Consider the following 14,808-nt stretch of genomic DNA (forward strand, 5'->3'; position numbering starts at 1 on the left):
TTGGGTATAATTTAGAGTCAAAAATATGTAATTTCTCCATAAAGAAAAGCTTGAAGTGGGCACAAAAAGTTAATGCGCATAAATCACAATAATTTTTCATTACAACACATGCCATACATTCAAGTAGATTACAATTTTTTTTTTTTAATCAAAGTAAAAAAGAAAGTAGATTACAATTTTTCAAACATCACACAACAAAATTCAAAGTAACACTGAAAGAAATTCATAAACAACAATACAAAAACTAAAATTTATTTAAACAGCTAGCTAGCTGGTCCATCATCTTGTCAAGGCTTTCGGATGGCCAAAGCAGACAGCAAAATAAGGAACACGAAGACAACAACCGAGACAAATGCGGCCACCACGGCACCGCTGACTTTCTGGCAGAAATCACCGTATTGCTGGCAGATAGCTAGCCAATTTGTGTTGGAATTGCCATTGTGAGCCAAGTAGACTATGGCTGCAGCCGCGGCAGCAGCTGAGGTGTTTAGAGTAAGCGCCACCTGAATTTAATAGATGGATTAATTTAATGCCAAAGTTAAGAAAAGGTTAATTATTGTTTCATATTCTTGGATGTGAAATGTTTCTCACAATGTCCACACTTCAACACCAAATATCCACATTGTGTACACTATTTGATGTGAAAAAAATCAAAGACTGCTAAAAAAAGTGATGGCAAATTATGGTGCTGAATTAAAAGGTTAAAGAGATTAATTACTGTGTCCAAAACGAGTAGGAGCACTCTTGGTCCGACTGCTTGGGGGCGAACGATGGATACTATGGAGAAGGGAAGAGAAAGTACAAGGTAGCCACCCACTATTGCCATTGCAATGACGAAAAACCTGCATTTTTTTGAAGTCTCAAAAATTTTAATAAAGTTCATACGTTCTACATGCATGAACATATACATATTGACCATTCACAAAGTTTGTGTATAAATGTATGATATAATTTTGCTTTGTAGAAGTGGCATTTGCTTCTATTTATTGACAAAAGTAGTAGTTGAAAGAGAGAGAGAAATTCTTCATTTGAAATGGAACAATTTTATGGTTTGGATTTAGGAATAGAGAGAGGGATGAAAAATCACGTACTGGAAAGTGGGCAAATCATCGTAACTAGCTTGGAACTGGAAGAATTGAGTGAAGAAGGGAAGGGTCTCATCACTAGTACCCATGGTGGAAGCCGCGGCTAGGGCGGTGATGATAGCTCCTAGCCTAAGAAGGAAGTCGAATATGGCAACTCCTCTTTTCCATCCACCCTTCCCTTGCTCTTGCTTGACAATTGCCACAAGAGGTGCTTTGCCTTTAGCAACAGCGCTTGACTCTGGAACATCAATTGTGGTTGAATCACCGCTCCTCATTTTTGTGTAGAAATGAAAATAGTGAGCTAGAGAGAAACTGATGAGAACTAAAAGCTTGTGTTGAGAGAATAGTTGAATAAGAGAGACTTTGAAGCTTGTGGTGATGATGAGAATGACTTGATGAATGAACCTTATATAGAGAATCACAAAGGGATTGGTTTGAAATAATTTGCATTTAAAATTGTGAAGTTATAGTCAATGGTAGCTGGGGGAACTAAGGGAGTCGCTAACCATTTCCATTTGATTGAATTTTGATCACTTTTTGTTCACAAAGCAAGTACAAGATGGTCATAAACTCATAATTTACTTGCTTCAACTTCAAAAATAAAGTCGACCAAACAATAATTTTACAATTATTTTGGTCACAGGTTGGATATAATAGAAATTTTATGTATAGAGAACAAGCAGAATTGAGTTATCGCATGTCTGTCCTTTGTCATTTTAGTATGTCATAGTATTGCTTTTAGCACCATATAATGGAGAAAATAGAAAGTGGGAATAGTAGCTAGGGTCTTAATATATAAAAATAAAAGTTAAAATTTCAACCTGCTATAACTAACAAAAGTTTATTATTCTCCTAATCAGTCAACTAAACCACATAGCCTCGCTAATCCAACAGTGTGAATATACGGATCTTTCCTACCCCACTTCCAAGTTACACCTTATTCTCTTTAGATAAAACCACGTTGTTATGCACCCTTCAAGGTTGTGACTGAAGTCACTGAAGACCATTAATCCAGTGTTTTATTTTCTTATTCTTCATCATATGATCAACCTCAGGTCCTCAGGAAAATTTCCTTCAAAGAGAACTCAATAGAAATCATAGTTTGCAATTTTGTTTAATCTTTCTTCCTAAGGTGGAGACTAAAAGTTGCCCAACTTCCTGCTACACCACAGCTCCCCCAATAAAAACATAAGATGAGATTAAATTAAGCATCTAGTTTGGAATTTAGTATAGGCGAATTTTGGCCTTAAAGAGAAGAAAAATTCACTTCCGCTGATCCCCAGCTTTTTAAGTTACTCCTTAAGGTTCATGCCATTGAAATATTAAGCTCTTAAACTAAGAAGAAATAAGACAAAGATCTTCCTCAAAAAAGAATAATAAAAAATAAAATAAGACAAAGATTAAAGACAGTCAAAGTGAATTCCCATCTCTCATGGTAAAAGGGTAAGCTCAGGCAATTTTCCTCAAAAGAGACCATTCAATGTTAGTGTTTAGCTGGTCCTCAGGGTCGTATTTCCCAGATTGGGTTTAAATTTTGTTTAAAACAAACCAAAAGAGAACTAATAGACTTTGTAATACAACATGCATTAAGATTATTTTAATAAATGGGAAGCATTGGAGTCAAATTCATTATATGCAAGAGCAAAGAACCAAAAATTTCATCAACCAAATCAAAATAAATTACATATCATCATACTTTAAGTGAACAAGTACTATAATTCAGTTTTTATTTTACAAGACAGGCTGCTCTGCTGTAAGTTCTGTTAACAATTCAAAATCTCTTGTGGTATTGAACAAGATACAGGTAATAACAAAACCAAACAAAAGAATTCTAACACAGGGTATGAGCAAAATTGGTCAATCCAGTCAGAGTTAATTGCTTCTATCAGTCAGTAAAAAACAGGTCAGACACTGCTTCTAGGCATCAATTGGTAAAGGACCAGGTAAAGACTGCTTCTGGTTGGAGGCAATTCCAACCCCTGATAGACTACTGGGATCACGGACCTAAAACAAGGAAACCCATTAACTGTGTATACTCCATCCACGCTGGGCAAGTGCCATATTCACACGATTAGCAGCCTCAGTAGTGTCATTAAGTGGAGAATAGCTCCAGCTCTCTGATATCTGTAAATCAAACCACGCATTGTGAAAGAACCTTAGTTTTGTTTATAATGTGATTAGGCTACTCGGGCCAAAGAAAAAAAGTGATCAGGTGAGACATAGGCCAAGGCACAAATGCATTTCACTTGTGTAAAAGCAATATTTTCCTATGCTATAAGAGCTTATTACATGATGTTCCTCATTTTTACACCAATAAAACACTTGTTGCACTTAACTTCTGGTAGAAGTGGTATACTATTAGGCCATTTTTTTAAACTGATAATTACATACTTGCATGGTGGGTCTTGAACCCACAATTTCATCATTCACCTTGCTCTTACAAGGGGAGGAGAGGTTCCATTAGCACTAAAGATCATCGGTGGTATACTACAAAATTTTATGTGAGATGTAACCGCTATGCCAAATATAGGCCCCATAATTTTTTATTTTTTAAAAAGGCAAGTGTAATAATAAACAGGGCACTGAGAGAAAACAAGGAGCTAAAAATAAATATAGAACATCTGCTGTGAGATTCTTCTCTCAACACCAACCAACTTTAGAAAAAATAAAGTGAGAAACAATAAGTGCAAGGTAAAACATAAAATTTCAGCTAAAGAGAACAAAATAAGACAAATAGCAACTTACATCCTCTTTACCAGTGAATGGTCGAGCAACTCCTCGTTCCTGAAGAGACTTTTGGAAATCAGCAAACTTCCATGTACACCGCTCAGCACCAATTACATAAACAGGCTTCCTATAGCCGAAAAAATCATTATTAAAACACATGAACTTCAGATCAAAAGAACTTAACAAACGATTGTTGAGAGGTTAATCCTTATCATCATACTTTGAACATACCCAGTACTGCAAGCCTCACTCAACATACTTACTGAATCAGCTGTGATGACAAAAGCATCAGCCCAAGCTAGATGCCCCATATGTGGATTCCGACCTATGCAGTATTACAAAAATAAATGTCAAACAATCTTTGTACTTATGAAATAAACTTCAAAAAATATTCTTTGTACTTGTGATATCTTAGTACCTTCACCATCCCAAATGTACACTTTTTGGTTACCACTAAATTCTCTTACTAGAATATTGGACACCTGTTGTTAACAGCACAGAGAATAAGTGTGCAACTATCAATAAGTCCCTCAAAAGAAATTCCTAAAGCATATATACCTTCTCAGGAGTTCTTCTAGAGAAAGATATCCTGATGCTTCCGCAGCTCCAAAGAATATTTCGCACCATAGTTGCCAACTGCTTTGCAAGATCCGCACCATATGGACAATTGCCTTGAATATGACAATCTCTCATATACTCAGGGAATGGCAGGGAGAAAAGTGTGAAAGAAGAAGGGCTCAAGATGTGATTTTATTCAAATAAATAAGTAATTCTTGCAGATATAACATCATAGAGATAACCACAGTTGCTGATGTAGAAAAACCAGTCTAAATTACAAAACACCACAGAACTTAATGCATGGGAGGTAGAATTAGATTCCGCAGACTTCAATCAGATTTGGTGTTTGATATGAGCAAAAGCTTGACAGATTATAGGTGCAAAGAAAATTACCAGTAGGCCCTCCAACATTGACCACAAGCAAGGGCTTTGGAAGTGGTGCCAACTCATCATGCCAGGCAGAAGCAGCACTCCTAAGTGCAGCAGAATCAACCTGATGAAGAGCTCCCACAGTGAGAACCTGAAATCCAAATTTCCACACTTGTGAGCTTCATAAGCCACTGCAGTAACTAACCATATGTAGCAGAAAAAGTTTAACGACCATCACACATATTAACCATTTGAGGAAGTATTCTATACCTACCACATTTTTCCCTGGAGGTTCACGTGGAGTTATCCACCTGCGGAGAAACCAAGGAATTTGCTCTTGTGCATGAGGAGTCAGAGGGTAATAATCATGACGAGGAGTAATTACCATGTCAAACCGATTCAAATGGGACCTTGGATGTTGTATCTGGAACATGTTGTCAAAAAGAAAGCTATTACAACCAGACATTGTAGTGCTTGCATGCATCAGCAAATCAAATCCACATAGTACCAGATGGTATGGTGGAACTAGAAAAAATGGGAAAGAAGTATTACCATCAAAATGCTTAAACAAGCTATTAAATAAAAGATCCAGAATAGAGAGTAAACTTGTTGCAAACAAATACCCTGTAGCTAATAGAAATTGTTCCAATACCCTTATTTATTTTTATTTTTTTAATTGGTAAGTTACATACACATCTGGGATGGGTCTTGAACCCACGACATCATCCTCCACCTAGCACTTATGAGGGGAGGTTTTAATTGGGCTAAAAATCATTGGCAACAAAACCCTCATTTATCATTCTATTAAAAGCAAAAAAGTTAGATATAATTCAAATTACAGTTTTTCAAAAAGCATTGAAATTGCTGGAGTAATTGAAAAGCTAGTACTAGTAGAAATCATTTACAAAAGCCAAAAATAGCCAATTAGAAATCAAATCACATTTTCAAAAAGCATTGGAGTAGCCGGTGTATTAAAAAGCTAAATCTTTAAAAATGAAAATTTAAACAAATTTGTACAAAACAAACATTCTGCATCATGTTTTGATATCAACATCGTGTAAAATTACAGAGCAATCATATGCAATCAAAGAAAGATTAAAAAAGAATAAACTTTAACCTGAACAACAAAGACATTTTCTGGAGCTAAACGTTTTATGGAGCTTGAAACAGAAATAGTATCCCGGCCTGATGCAACCACCAACAGTGGGCCGTCTCTGCAAAAAAAAAAAAAACGCAAAACTCTGTTATACTAATTGGTAATCTGTTTGGTCTTTGGATATATCAGTGCATCAGCATTGAACAATACACTTTGTTATACACGATGTTCCGAAGAATATGAATCATGAAGCACATACAATTTGTAATTTGTAAGTGTAACTCCAATTAATAAAACTATTCATGAAAAAATGAAATCATGGAAACCATACTTGTCAAACGTTTCGCGGGCCATTTTGGCAATATGATTTGCATCAGCTTCTAGAACATCAGATAGGCCTGCGCAACCACCATTTTAATTCTCTATACAATCAAAATTAACAATTTCCCAACATAATCAACAGCTATCTTTATCACAAAATACATCTATCTCATACATAATCCGAGAGTGAATTCAATACAATACCAGTTGTTTGAGAAAACAGAGGCATCACTTTTTGCCCATTATTAACCATGACTTGATATCCAATTATTCGCTTCATGAAATAGTCTAATTTTTTGTGTAGAGAAACTGGAACCCAATGAAGCCACTCATTGATTCCTCCTCTTGGCCTTGTAACTCGCTGCAAAATTCAGTTCATATACAAAATCATTAATAAAAACATTTAAGACTTCATAAGTGTAAGCGTAAGTTTCAGTTAGCTCAATTAGTAAGTGATTTAGTCTAATGACAAAAGAAAACGCTCATTATGAAATTAACTCGGTAAGTTAGCTGAACTAGTGAAGTCTTTTATTGTCTTAAGTTAAAGCGAGACACTGTAAGTTAAAATTTTATTGTATCTTAAAAAAAAATTTAAAAAGAATTCATACAGAGAATTGGGATCAAAGAGAAATGGCTTACGTATAAAGAGTGGTGGCGAGAGAGACCGAGAGCGCGAACAAGGCCAATGCTTTGATTTTCTGAGCCGGCGAAACCGTTTCCGATTATGATAGCTCGTTTGATTGCGCCGTAGACCCCACCAGAATCGAAGATCTCAGGCAGACCCGAAAACCCGCTGGGCGGTTCGGGAAGCCTGATTGGTCTCATCAGAAGTCAGGCAAGTATGGAACCCGTTGGGTATGTTTCTTTCCGTTTTTTTTTTTCTTTTCAATTTCCAGTTGGGCGAGGTGGGCCGGCTTGGGGCCCACGTTATGCCCATTTTGAGTCGACTAGTCTCATTTACTAGAAGTGTGTCAATTTATAGTCAGAATTATCATCTCTCCGAATAAAAAGATATACTTATAGTTTATCCATGCCACTTAACTTTTCTTTTGTTATTTTTTTGTGTTTGGCATGATTATTTTTATCAATTTATTTTATTAATTAGTTTATTTTTGTTATTATTTATAGATTTTAATGTATTATTTGATATTATTTATGAGTCTTATTATATTATTTCAGTTAACTTTTATATTTATTTGTAATACTTTTAACAAAAAATTTTTAATTTTAACAAAATAAACAGATTCTAAATTTACACTTTCTAAAATTTTTTAAAAAAAAAAAAAAAAACTTTTCTTTCATTCTTTATTTCCTAACTTTTGTTTATCAAAAATGTCCCAACTTTTCTTTTATTCGAAGCATCTCTCGAAATTAAAGATACTTTTTGGGGGTACATATGCACTTAATGTACTAACTTTTCTTTTATTTTATCATTAAAGCTAGACATGTAATAATGTTGTACTAGTAAGTGATTCCTTCTTAGCATGTCAATAAGGGACGATTAGGGGTAATCCACCCTACAAACAGAATCTAAGACTAGAGGTAGGTTGCCATTATTGAAACAGAAAGACTCAAGGGAACTTAAAGCAAACTTAGTAATTGTATGAGCAACAACGTTAAAGTCTCTCTTGACCCAACTAAAAGAGAAATTAAAAAATTACTCAACCGAACTTAGAATGTGACAACATGTATAAATGTGTCATGTATCCTTTTGTGAGTGCAAAAATTGAAAATATAACTCGTTTTCCATCATGAATTCAATTAGAATGATTCATTATTACGTGAGATAAGAGAATAATACATTGTTGTATTTCGAAAATATTGAACAATTATTTTGGAAAAAGTTGATGTGGGGACAATTTTTACTTCAAGGTCAAGGACTAGACCACGTTGGAATCTAGGCAAATTTGTTGTCCCACATGAGAAAGAAAGCCTCCCTCTTCATGCCATATAAGAGATGAGCCAATGGTGATAGAGGGAGGCTTTCTTATATGGCATGAAGAGGGAGGCTTTCTTTCTCATGTGGGACAACAAATTTGCCTAGGTTCCAACGTGGTCTAGCCCTTGGCCTTGAAGCAAAAATTGTCTCCACAGTTGATATGATGAGTTAAAAATCAAAATTAAATGATACTTATTTTTAATGGTTGTATAACTTGCTTAGATGACTTTTTTTTAGAAGAAATTGTTTAGATGACTTTGTTAGATCATATGATTAAAATATGCATTGTAGGGATGCAGTTTGGTATCTAAGCCCAAATGATGAAAGGAAGTAGGCCTAAAGAGCCCAATACAATGAATTTGTAAATAGTGGGTTATAAAATTGGGCTCTAATGAGTGGAACAACAATTATAATGGGTTAAGATGACAATAGAATAAAGATGGATTGATTTTATCTAAGAAATATCGACATCGAACACAATCCAAGGAGGTTGATTCTTGTATATATTTCTTTTGGATCTGATTACAAGTCTTGTTATTGTTTCTGCCGTGTTTTCTTTCTTAGTTTCGATCCCCTTTCCTCAGGGTATTCTCTCTCTTTTATACTTTCTCTATTCTTTCATCCTCACCCTCCACGTGTAGACCAAGTTTCTAGTGTTGATCCCTATATCATTAGTACATTCCTGAAGTCTCTAAGAGTAGCCGTGAAAATTACTGTTCAAATATCACTTCTACATCAATGCAGTTAGAGAGTTAGTTACAAAGCATTCATTGCCGTAGTAGCAACTTTCTCTTAGATATTTCACAGCTTCCTTTTGTCTTGAGCTTTCATGATGTGTATCCTTATCAATAGAATTTCATGGAACGTTGCCCTGGATGGCAGACCACACTTTCTGACTTCTATCTTGCCCAGCCGAGAAGGCATTCCTCCTCGGACCACCTTCTTGGACCTTCCTAGACGTAGTTTACTTGTGGAGTTCTGATTATTATGTCTTCACTATTGTTTATTTGTTCTCGAACCACTTAGCATCCTCGGATAAGGCCCACAGCCCAATATACACCCTTGGGCCCTTTATCCCTACATGCATGAATAGTACTATAAACTATTATGTCTTTCTCAACAACAACAACAACAACAACAACAACAAAAAACTATTATGTAATGACTTGAATAAGATTCCTATTATAACATAGTGTCCTATTATAATTTTTTCTTCAAAAGTTTATTCATTGAAAATTGGCAAAAGTATAATTGTATATGAAAAAAAAATGAAAATTTTAAAACTTATACATAAACAAATAAGTTAATAAAGTTAACTAGAAAAAAATAATAATCCAAAGGGACGATTGAAATAAAACTTTATCATTTTGAATAAATTTAATGACATTATATGCAAATGACTCTATAACATTATTTATATTGTTTAAAATTGAAATTATACCTTCATTTATCAAATCCATCTAAGCTTCTTCTTTTTTTAATAAAGTAAGATGGGTTATTTAAATTGTCAAGGGTGAAGTATTCTCACAAATGCACCACACAAAAAAAAAGAAAAAAGATGTGATAATTGATGTTATTTAAAAAATTAACTAGTGAAAACAAAATAATCAATAAGACACAGTCATATAGCGATCTATTATTATCATTTTTAAAGCAAATGTAGAGATTAAATCGATACACAACATATAAAATCAAAGGATGGGATTATTATTATCTATTATTTTTAGTCACCAAAGAAAAAAAAAACAATAAAAAAATGGAATATTAAAAAATTACATTGGCCCATGTTTGCAAATATTTAAAACCGACCCAAAATTGAGCCCAAAAAGAAAGCCCACAAAACCCAAGTATTTAGAATTTGGGTTCAGAGTTCAGACCCTGCAATTGACACCTTCGCCTGAGCTGAGACCAAGAACTCGAGCTCTTGAATTCAGTCTTCACATTTCACTCTCTCTCTCTCCTAAGATGTGGGCCAGTGCGGAAGGAGGGCCTCCGGAGGTGACACTGGAAACCTCCATGGGTTCTTTCACCGTTGAGGTACTTCCTTTTTTTTTTTTTTTTTTTGGTTCAATTCCCTTTCTGTTTGAGTACTTCCTTCTTTTTTTTTTTTTTGTGTTTGGTTGCTCAGAAAGCCATAGAAAATCAGACAAAGTACTAAATTGAGTTTTTTTTTTTTTTTTTCAATGTTACTTTATTTTGGTTGTTAATGTTTGAATGTCAACTAAACTAGCTCAAACGGTCATACAAATGCAAAGTGTCATTAGGTTTCAAACTTCAATTTTTAAAATTTTTTTATTTTTAATTTGTCGTGTAAACACAGCTATACTACAAGCACACACCGAGAACTTGCAGGAACTTCATTGAACTCTCTCGCAGAAACTACTACGACAACGTTAAATTCCATAGAATCATCAAGGTCTCTCTCTCTCTCTCTCTCGTAAAATTGTTCTTGTATTGTACTTTTTGTTTTGTTGAGGAATGTAAATGTTTACATAGATATATTGGTTCAATTTTGGAGTAGGATTTTATGGTGCAAGGTGGGGATCCCACTGGAACAGGAAGAGGTGGAGAATCCATATATGGGTAAATTTCAATTTTAATTTTTTTTGGGTATTTCTATCTTTTTATTACAGATTTGTTTCTGGAAGATTATTCTCCAAGTTAGCTTTAGTATATAGTAAAACAATAACAATCAAGCCTTAGTCCCAAAACTATTGGGCCGGCTATGGATCCTAAACATGCTAATCAGGGTCAGCCGCGCACTATATGTAGTCTTTAGAACTTTATTGGATTGGTTGGTTGCTATGCAAAACCAATCATTCCCTTCTTTTATTGATTTCCTTGATTCTTGTAATTTTTGTACTTGATTTGTTGAACCCTTGTACACTCCCTGTGTATTAGGGTGTTCCTTTTTTGATATCAATAAAACTTATTACTTATCAAAAAAAATTTATGCTGACCGTCAACTTACCACAATCCTACTCCTTTTTCTGGGGTTTGGGATTAAATGTGAACAAAATATATGACACTGGGTATAGATACAGGCGGAGTTAGCTTTAATATATGATAGTGTATTTTAAATCCCTTTTCACTATCCTCTTATCAAAATAATGTGAATGAATACCATATTATGTCTTTGATATATGTATGACTTAAGAGGGATTTTTTGTATGTGGATTTCATTGATCATTGTACTCTACACCATGATTATAATGGTCTCTAGTATATGTCCTGTATACATTGTCTTTTTTCTTCTATAAATTACGTTATTTATCCAAAAAAAAAGAGGGGTTTCTTGTATGACTTGTTCTGTGATGCTTTGCAGTTCGAAGTTTGATGATGAGATTAAGCCGGAGTTGAAGCACACTGGGGCAGGTATTTTGTCCATGGCAAATGCTGGTCCAAATACAAATGGAAGTCAGTTCTTCATAACCCTGGCTCCATGTCCATCACTGGATGGTAATGATATGATCCTTCCCTGTTACAACTTGCATGTGTTTGATCATTCTCTTTGAAAATTTGTTCAACCTTTTTTTCCCGTGTGATTGGTATAGGTGGTACTGTATTACTGCTATGATTAAGTTGCAGAATAACCATGCTTGAACTGCTGACATAAAATGTAAAGCTTCAACACTTATTCAAGAATGGACCCCTCCATTCCTTGAAGTTATTACACCTATATTTGGGGCTTTTTTTTTTTTTTTTGAAATGTCTTTAAGCTGTTAGTTTTTTTTTATTCCTTCATTCAAGGCCAAAATAAATGCCAAATTACTACTTAGCCAAATAAGGGCTACTTTAGGATAATATATCATCTTTTGAGCAGTTAATATTTCTGACATTTATTATCTTTCATACTGTATGATGTGTTTTGGGTTGCCTCAAAAACAAATTTTTTATTAATGAGTGTTTAATATTGAAAATGGTAAGCGTGGTTGTTCCTTTCTTTGTCTGATACATTGAAACTTTTTTTCATGTGCTCATAATGCTGAACTGATGTATCTGTACTGTGCAGGAAAACATACCATATTTGGAAGAGTTTGTAGGGGAATGGAGATAATCAAAAGACTTGGCAGTGTCCAAACTGATAATAATGATAGGTATGTTTTCCTTAGAAATATCCCTGATCTATAAGTGCCTTGATTTAGAACATGGGCTACATCAGCTTGCTGCATTGTTATTTGGATATGAATTTTTATATACGTATTAGATGCTTCCTAACTGTTTTTAGAGAATAAAACTTGAACATTGACAATCATCTAAGCATGCTGCTGTTCTGAAACCCAATAACGTGGCCTCCTCACCCTGAATAATCCAAAAACTGAGTGCAGCTAGACTAACCTTGTGTTGCTTGTGAAAGCTGAAAAGTGAAAACGAAGAGAATAATATGGTGTTATGTTGGTCCTTCTTGAAAAATGAAACTTATCTATAAGAAATTCTAATATTATTGATAAATTATCAATTGTCCCAAAAGCTACAATTGATGGGAAAAGTGAACTTAATTACTTAACTGTTATTGTAACACTTTCTCACATCCAAACTCCTCAATAAGAGGGCTCAACACGTGGAAATTTTTAATTTTTATCAGTTATCATCTATCTTTAATCTTCCCAATGTTCTATTGGGTTTCTGTAAGTTCATATCAACTAATAATCCATTTGCCAAGAAGACTGAAACAGGTCTTTGCTTGAAAAGACAAACAAAAAAGCAGTATATAATTATTGTGGGAAGATAGCTCAGCGAGGTTGTGATCCTTTCAAATTGTTAGGTCACAAAGTTAGCAAACTTTAAAATAATAAGCAAAATAGGCGATGATTAGAAAAAGTGCTATATAGGCAGGACCCTTCATGATTCCGTTTCCTACTGCTTCTATGAATACATTGCTGAATGATAAAACTGAGACACCTATTAAAAAAAAGAAAAAAAAAAATGATAAAACTGAGACACTAGTTCTCAAAAATTTCAGTGAAAATGTAACTGCTCTATTAGAGAGAACTAATTATAAGCTACAGAATCAAGCTGGATGCTGGAACAATATTGGCTATATCTAAAAGGGACCTACTAATAGGTTTAGTCAATCATTTCTAGCTCAAATATCTTCATTCTGCAGAAGTGACAATCACTATATCACAATTTGGCAACACAAATTCCTAGTTTTGATATATCATATCCTGGCTAGATTTACAAAGTAATGCAATCAAGGCATATAGATTATAGGTTCCACCCAGATTTACTGTGTTGTAACTTTTTTCTGGTGATTGAGCTCTTCTGTACACTTTTAAAGACTTAACTTCTTGTGATACATGCTGTGTTTACAGACCCATCCATGATGTGAAGATACTACGGACATCGGTCAAAGATTAATATCGAGTTGCTGTTACTGAGGCACATGTATCAGGTTCCAAAATGCTCAAGACTCAAGTGGTGGTTTTCTTGAATATCTTGTATCATTCAGAAATGTGATAAAACATTGTATTTGGAATGCTTTCATAGGATAGTAGGGCAGAAAGTTTCGAAATTTTTTAAGTAGGAAAGTATCTGCCTGGATTCAGGGTTTATTTTTTGTTTTAATTTTAATTAAGTGTTCTCAAATATTTGACCTTTGGCCAAGACCTTGCAAGTTGCAACTTAACTGACATCTCATGGCATTCCTAAACGTCCAATGTTTAAATCTTCCTTTCTCCAACTACGAGTAATCAAAAAATATCTGAGCTTTGGTTTTACTTCAAATGGCTCCCTAACATAAGAATTCTATAAAACTTTAGCCAAAGGCCAAAGTCTTATGCTTATTTTTTCAAATTTCCATGTCTTTTTGTTTGCCCAATCAGAGTTTTCACATTGAGGAAAAAAATTTCCTTTTTGTTTTAGTGGAGTAGCTGGAGTGATGCGCGAATATTAAGAAAAGTAATGATAGTCAGGCTCTTTATAACACACACTGCTATATGAATTGAAATTAAAACATGGGTAATAGACAAGGAAGAGAGAGGGCTTAGCAGTGACTCTTCTTCCTCAAAGAGAGAGAGAGTGTTCGAGTTGAACACTGTTTGTTCGTTTAGACCCTTAAATCCAGATTGTTTAACCTAATAGATTAACCAAGTAATTACTTAGATTAATTATTCAAATCTAGGTTGAATAACAATAAATCATAGCATGCAAAGATGCGGAAAAGTAAATAACACATGATATAATGACCCAAAAAAACCAATGAAACGAACTGTTTTAAGGTAAAAACCTGAAGAGGATTTAACCTAGTTATCCTCAAAGTAAACACATCCGCTATAAGAGAATTGAAATTTCTACAATCAGATTTAATCCTAAATCTACTACTACCTCATGTAGTAACTTATTGACACGACAATGTGCAAATTCTGAATCCACGAACTCCTTCTCTTCTTGGATTTACACCAACACAAGCACCCTTGCTTGTAACTTTGAGATCTCACTCAAAAGTTTAGCAGCACAAACTCTCTAGTTTGTGACTCCAAGACTACCCTTGAAGGTTTAGATCATCAGTAGTTTTTGATCTTCTTGTTGCAACTTCATATCTACCAAATCTAATAATATGAAAATAATTTCCGGTAATGACTTTGAAAGAGGAAGGCACAATACCTTTTAGATCTCACAAGAGCACCTCCAAAGTCTCTCAAAAGCTTTGAAAATGTAATTAGGGTTTTCCTTTATATACTAGAAGTGTTTCACTTGAAACCCAAAACGTT

General features: G+C 34.4%; 3 protein-coding genes across 5 annotated transcripts; 1 reads left to right on the forward strand and 2 right to left on the reverse strand.

The window, feature by feature from the left end:
- Positions 1–69: 69 nt before the first annotated feature.
- Positions 70–1,512, reverse strand: LOC111996797 (casparian strip membrane protein 1). The gene is made up of 3 exons (XM_024028793.2): positions 1,092–1,512; positions 719–842; positions 70–503 (listed from the first exon to the last, which is right to left on the reverse strand). The coding sequence occupies exons 1-3, from the start codon at positions 1,358–1,360 to the stop codon at positions 288–290; spliced, it is 609 nt and encodes a 202-aa protein (XP_023884561.1). The 5' UTR covers positions 1,361–1,512; the 3' UTR covers positions 70–287.
- Positions 1,513–2,741: 1,229 nt separating this feature from the next.
- On the reverse strand, positions 2,742–7,081 carry LOC111996789 (mitochondrial fission protein ELM1). 3 transcript variants are annotated; one of them, XM_024028785.2, is made up of 11 exons: positions 6,796–7,079; positions 6,361–6,517; positions 6,167–6,233; positions 5,857–5,953; positions 5,014–5,163; positions 4,764–4,890; positions 4,371–4,483; positions 4,231–4,294; positions 4,044–4,137; positions 3,831–3,939; positions 2,742–3,209 (listed from the first exon to the last, which is right to left on the reverse strand). In XM_024028785.2, the coding sequence occupies exons 1-11, from the start codon at positions 6,979–6,981 to the stop codon at positions 3,108–3,110; spliced, it is 1,266 nt and encodes a 421-aa protein (XP_023884553.2). In that variant the 5' UTR covers positions 6,982–7,079; the 3' UTR covers positions 2,742–3,107. The 3 variants fall into 3 exon arrangements, 1 of the variants encoding a protein (XP_023884553.2); XR_002881280.2 differs by having other exon boundaries at positions 3,117–3,209; positions 4,076–4,137; positions 6,796–7,081; XR_010630306.1 differs by having other exon boundaries at positions 3,117–3,209; positions 4,033–4,137; positions 6,796–7,081.
- A 2,876-nt stretch (positions 7,082–9,957) lies between these two features.
- On the forward strand, positions 9,958–13,748 carry LOC111996794 (peptidyl-prolyl cis-trans isomerase CYP18-2). The gene is made up of 6 exons (XM_024028790.2): positions 9,958–10,132; positions 10,416–10,511; positions 10,617–10,678; positions 11,421–11,554; positions 12,108–12,192; positions 13,411–13,748. The coding sequence occupies exons 1-6, from the start codon at positions 10,061–10,063 to the stop codon at positions 13,454–13,456; spliced, it is 495 nt and encodes a 164-aa protein (XP_023884558.1). The 5' UTR covers positions 9,958–10,060; the 3' UTR covers positions 13,457–13,748.
- The last annotated feature ends 1,060 nt before the right edge of the window (positions 13,749–14,808 follow it).

Source organism: Quercus suber, unplaced genomic scaffold (assembly GCF_002906115.3).
Source record: "Quercus suber isolate HL8 unplaced genomic scaffold, Cork oak 2.0 scaffold_147, whole genome shotgun sequence".
NCBI lineage: Eukaryota > Viridiplantae > Streptophyta > Magnoliopsida > Fagales > Fagaceae > Quercus > Quercus suber.

What these genes read in the sequence shown, in the direction of transcription:
- LOC111996797 (XM_024028793.2), bottom strand. Translation starts at nt 1,360, where the DNA reads ATGAGGAGCGGTGATTCAACCACAATTGATGTTCCAGAGTCAAGCGCT. An exon ending in GATGATTTGCCCACTTTCCA is followed by an intron (nt 843 to 1,091) that starts GTACGTGATTTT and finishes AAAAAAATGCAG; the next exon opens with GTTTTTCGTCATTGCAATGG. An exon ending in TCCTACTCGTTTTGGACACA is followed by an intron (nt 504 to 718) that starts GTAATTAATCTC and finishes TATTAAATTCAG; the next exon opens with GTGGCGCTTACTCTAAACAC.
- LOC111996789 (XM_024028785.2), bottom strand. Translation starts at nt 6,981, where the DNA reads ATGAGACCAATCAGGCTTCCCGAACCGCCCAGCGGGTTTTCGGGTCTG. An exon ending in CAATGTTGGAGGGCCTACTG is followed by an intron (nt 4,484 to 4,763) that starts GTAATTTTCTTT and finishes GTCATATTCAAG; the next exon opens with GCAATTGTCCATATGGTGCG. An exon ending in GTACATTTGGGATGGTGAAG is followed by an intron (nt 4,138 to 4,230) that starts GTACTAAGATAT and finishes AATACTGCATAG; the next exon opens with GTCGGAATCCACATATGGGG.
- LOC111996794 (XM_024028790.2), top strand. Translation starts at nt 10,061, where the DNA reads ATGTGGGCCAGTGCGGAAGGAGGGCCTCCGGAGGTGACACTGGAAACC. An exon ending in TGGGTTCTTTCACCGTTGAG is followed by an intron (nt 10,133 to 10,415) that starts GTACTTCCTTTT and finishes GTGTAAACACAG; the next exon opens with CTATACTACAAGCACACACC. An exon ending in CAAACTGATAATAATGATAG is followed by an intron (nt 12,193 to 13,410) that starts GTATGTTTTCCT and finishes CTGTGTTTACAG; the next exon opens with ACCCATCCATGATGTGAAGA.